Source organism: Lepisma saccharinum, chromosome 10, assembly GCF_977018435.1.
Source record: "Lepisma saccharinum chromosome 10, izLepSacc3.1, whole genome shotgun sequence".
Taxonomy (NCBI): domain Eukaryota; kingdom Metazoa; phylum Arthropoda; class Insecta; order Zygentoma; family Lepismatidae; genus Lepisma; species Lepisma saccharinum.
In genome coordinates this window covers 53,780,109-53,782,006 of record NC_139238.1, presented here as the reverse complement: position 1 = coordinate 53,782,006, position 1,898 = coordinate 53,780,109, and the positions used below count along the sequence as shown (strand labels likewise).

The 1,898-nt window shown below is 39.8% G+C and overlaps 1 protein-coding gene across 1 annotated transcript; it reads left to right on the top strand.

Moving 5' to 3' along the window:
- Window positions 1–333: 333 nt before the first annotated feature.
- On the top strand, window positions 334–999 carry LOC145994107 (uncharacterized). The gene has a single exon (XM_083130195.1). The coding sequence runs from the start codon at window positions 334–336 to the stop codon at window positions 997–999; it is 666 nt and encodes a 221-aa protein (XP_082986321.1).
- Window positions 1,000–1,898: the final 899 nt, after the last annotated feature.

Here is a 1,898-nt window from a genome sequence, read left to right as displayed (position 1 = left end):
CTTTTGTACACAAGCTGGGGAACAATTAATGGGTAGCTTACCAGAATTTAGGATCAATCCTTCTCGTCCATTTTTAAACTGTGGTGTGGATTATGCAGGGCCCATACTGTTGAAGGAAATTGTTGGACGCTCTCGTAAGCAGTATAAGGGTTATATTACCTTATTTGTTTGTTTCGCAACGAAAGCAGTTCATTTAGAAATAGTGAGCAGTGGTACTACAGAGACGTTTTTGGCTGCACTTCGGAGATTTGTATCTCGTCGTGGAAAACCCAGTAATATTTACAGTGATGTGGAACAACGTTTGTTGGCGCAAATAGAGAGTTAAAGGAATTCATGAGATTGGCAAAACAACCAAAGCACAATGAAACTATTTCAAGTGCTCTAAGCAGCTTAGGCATCCAGTGGCATTTTAATGTTCCTCGTAATCCTCATGCAGGAGGTTTGTGGGAGAGTGGTGTTAAATCAGTTAAATACCACCTCAAAAGAGTTGCGGGGAATGCCCTACTTACCTTTGAGGAATTGTATACGGTATTAACACAAATAGAAGCATGTTTGAATTCCAGACCGTCAACTGCTCTATCCAGTGATCCCAATGACATGCAAGCACTTACTCCAGGCCATTTCTTAATAGGAGATGCATTGATAGCTACTCCAGATAGGGACTTTGCTACAATAAAATTGAACAGACTGTCGAAGTGGCAGCTCGTGCAAAGGCTGACACAGCATTTCTGGCGCAGATGGTGTAGGGACTACCTTTCTCAGTTACAACAACGTCCTAAGTGGAGAAGGGAGCAACGGAATCTACAGGTCGATGACTTGGTTGTGGTCAGAGATGATCAACTTGCACCTCAACAGTGGAAACTTGGCAGAGTAATCAACGTTCATCCAGGTGAAGATGGATTGGTTAGAGCAGCAACAGTGAGAACCAGTGAAGGAACCTACAAGAGGCCAGCAGTGAAGCTGTCCCTTTTACCAGTGAGTGAAGTTGAACACCAATAAGAAAGAACTTAAACTTTCAAATTTATGCATAAAAGGCAATCATTAGTTTGTTCAATTTCTTTTTAATTTTGTGTTGTCATTTTCAGTAGGAAATTTTGGGAAAATTGCATTCAATTTACATTTGTTCATCAAAAATGTGTTCTATATTGTGTATTTAGTAAATTGTTGAAATTAATCATTTCAAGGTGGGCGGTATGTTCCGTACCTTGTGTTTTGGAGCCAAGATGGCCGCCATGTTATTCTCTGGACACTAGTGCCTACTGAAAGTGAGAGAGTGAGGAGTCTGGGAAGAGAGAAGCGACGCTGTACCAGAGATGTATTGCAGGTTGGCTGCAAATAATGTAGATTTGCAACGAATACATTAGTTTGATGTAATTGAGTGTCTCATTTATGTGTATTAGTCTACCTACAGCACCATTACCTTCCTGGAAATGCTACAAACAGCGGCCGAAACGAGAAAAGTGTCTTCTTGTTGGATGACGGGCGCGAACAACACCGAATGAACACAATGCCAAGGCCGGTCAACTCTACCACGGAGGCCAGAATCCTTTTTAATGTATAGGAAAAATCGTTCTTTGACATCGAACTAAGAACAGTTAATATGCGTCACCTCGGAGTTATTATATTTTAAATTTCGAACAATCAATTGAGATTTATTCTTAACCATTCCTTTACCTACATCAAAACTTCCACACAATAAGATCAATTACACTAAGAACAACAGCGTTAGAGTCTATGCTTTAAGGAATGATTAAGCACACGATGATGACTGAAAATAAATCACATGATTATAGTGATGCATTACATCAGTGAAACATTAATTTTCGGTCATGGTGGTAAATTGAAAAACGCAGGGACAATAACCGATTGATTTATTTATTTTATTTCGCTTTTGTTCC

Coding starts and splice junctions, on each gene's coding strand:
- LOC145994107 (XM_083130195.1), top strand. CDS start 334: ATGAGATTGGCAAAACAACCAAAGCACAATGAAACTATTTCAAGTGCT.